A 1,827-nucleotide genomic window follows, 5' to 3' on the forward strand; every position below is an offset into this window, starting at 1 on the left:
GGCCTCTGATGCGGCCCGGCCTCTGATGCGGCCCGGCCTCTGATGCAGCCCGGCCTCTGATGCAGCCTGTAGCGGCACGCAGGCTTCCGTCCACAGAGGATACAGACGAGACCACAACGTACCGTTAAATGTTTCACCTGGGATGTGTAATTGACACAATAGGATAAAAATGAGCTTCATATTAAGAGAACATATTAGTTTGGCCAAGTTAGGTCAGTTTGTGTTGGGATCGAGTTAGGAAGGATTGTGACCCAAACTGTGATAAGGCACATCCCCTATAAACATTTAAACACAAAATACATGAAAGAAAACAATGTTAAACCACATCACAGCTGGGCAATACATGTCTTTATTTCAATTACAAACATTTGTTCTTTAACAACATATGATAAATAAGGATAAATATATCCACAAATTACAGAGAAAGAATGACAGTGCGTGCAGAGCATCCGTAACCCTTGGCAACCATAACCCTTGGCAACGCACTTTCCACACAATGGAAATAATATTCGTGACTCCTGAGAGCCTCTCATCCCAAAGGCCATCTGTCTCAACGCCATCATCAGCTGTGCATGTGATCACTGTCAGCGAGGCAGGTTTTAGGGTCATCTGTGGTGAAAGACTGTGACTGAACATGAAGGAGATGGGGCGAGGGTGGGGGGGGGGAGAGAGGGAGGAGAGGGTGGGAGGAGAGAGGGAGGAGAGGGAGGAGGGAGGGAGGAGGGAGGAGAGAGGGAGGGAGGAGAGGGAGGAGAGAGGGAGGAGGGGGGGAGGGAGGAGAGAGGGAGGAGGGGGGGAGGGAGGAGGGAGGGAGGGAGGAGGGAGGGAGGAGAGAGGGAGGAGAGGGAGGAGAGAGGGAGGAGGGGGGGAGGGAGGAGAGAGGGAGGAGGGGGGGAGGGAGGAGAGAGGGAGGAGGGGGGGAGGGAGGAGGGAGGGAGGAGGGAGGGAGGAGAGAGGGAGGGAGGAGAGGGAGGAGAGAGGGAGGGAGGAGAGGGAGGAGGGAGGGAGGAGGGAGGAGAGGGAGGAGAGAGGGAGGAGGGGGGGAGGGAGGAGAGAGGGAGGAGGGGGGGAGGGAGGAGGGAGGGAGGAGGGAGGGAGGAGAGAGGGAGGGAGGAGAGGGAGGAGAGAGGGAGGGAGGAGAGGGAGGAGAGAGGGAGGAGGGGGGGAGGGAGGAGAGAGGGAGGAGAGAGGGAGGAGGGGGGGAGGGAGGAGGGAGGGAGGAGGGAGGGAGGGAGGAGAGAGGGAGGGAGGGAGGAGAGGGAGGAGAGAGGGAGGGAGGAGAGGGAGGAGAGAGGGAGGAGGGGGGGAGGGAGGAGAGAGGGAGGAGGGGGGGAGGGAGGAGAGGGAGGAGGGAGGGAGGAGGGAGGAGAGGGAGGAGAGAGGGAGGAGAGAGGGAGGAGGGGGGGAGGGAGGAGAGAGGGAGGAGGGGGGGAGGGAGGAGAGAGGGAGGAGGGAGGGAGGAGGGAGGAGAGAGGAGAGGGAGGAGAGAGGGAGGGAGGAGAGGGAGGAGAGAGGGAGATGTTCCTCTGAAGCAGGTTCCCCAGCCTGGAGATGTTCCCCAGAGCTTAAAGAGCCCATAACCACACCGACATGTTTTACCGTGAGATTAACGTGGTGGATGTGATCATGCATGTCGTGTTTCCATCGCAATGTCAGAGCAGCGTGTTGTTCACAACATCGAGGCTGCGTGTAACTGCTGTTAGAACATCTGGTGTATCAGAACCGACAGGACGCTCAACAGAACGATCAGCGTCATCTTCGATCAGAGAACGACTGACATGAGGAGCGCTCGTATCGATGGCAGATCTCAGATTAGATCACAGTCAG

General features: G+C 57.9%; 1 protein-coding gene across 5 annotated transcripts in view; it reads right to left on the minus strand.

Annotated features, from left to right (window-relative positions):
- Positions 1 to 338: 338 nt before the first annotated feature.
- Positions 339 to 1,827, minus strand: part of fxn (frataxin) — a 6,358-nt gene continuing 4,869 nt past the window's right edge. For 2 of the 5 annotated variants that reach the window (XM_067231903.1, XM_067231902.1), the window contains one exon: positions 1,452 to 1,827. This exon is cut by the window's right edge. Coding sequence is in view for 2 of the 5 variants with exons in the window: in XM_067231901.1 (XP_067088002.1) it covers positions 376 to 628 (253 nt within the window). In the remaining 3 variants the exon portion in view is untranslated. Of the gene's footprint in view, positions 629 to 1,451 lie in introns of those variants that run through there. The other 3 variants (XM_067231901.1, XM_067231904.1, XR_010875662.1) reach the window with 3 other exon arrangements.

The sequence above is a fragment of the Osmerus mordax genome (genome assembly GCF_038355195.1).
Source record: "Osmerus mordax isolate fOsmMor3 chromosome 28 unlocalized genomic scaffold, fOsmMor3.pri SUPER_28_unloc_7, whole genome shotgun sequence".
Lineage (NCBI taxonomy): Eukaryota > Metazoa > Chordata > Actinopteri > Osmeriformes > Osmeridae > Osmerus > Osmerus mordax.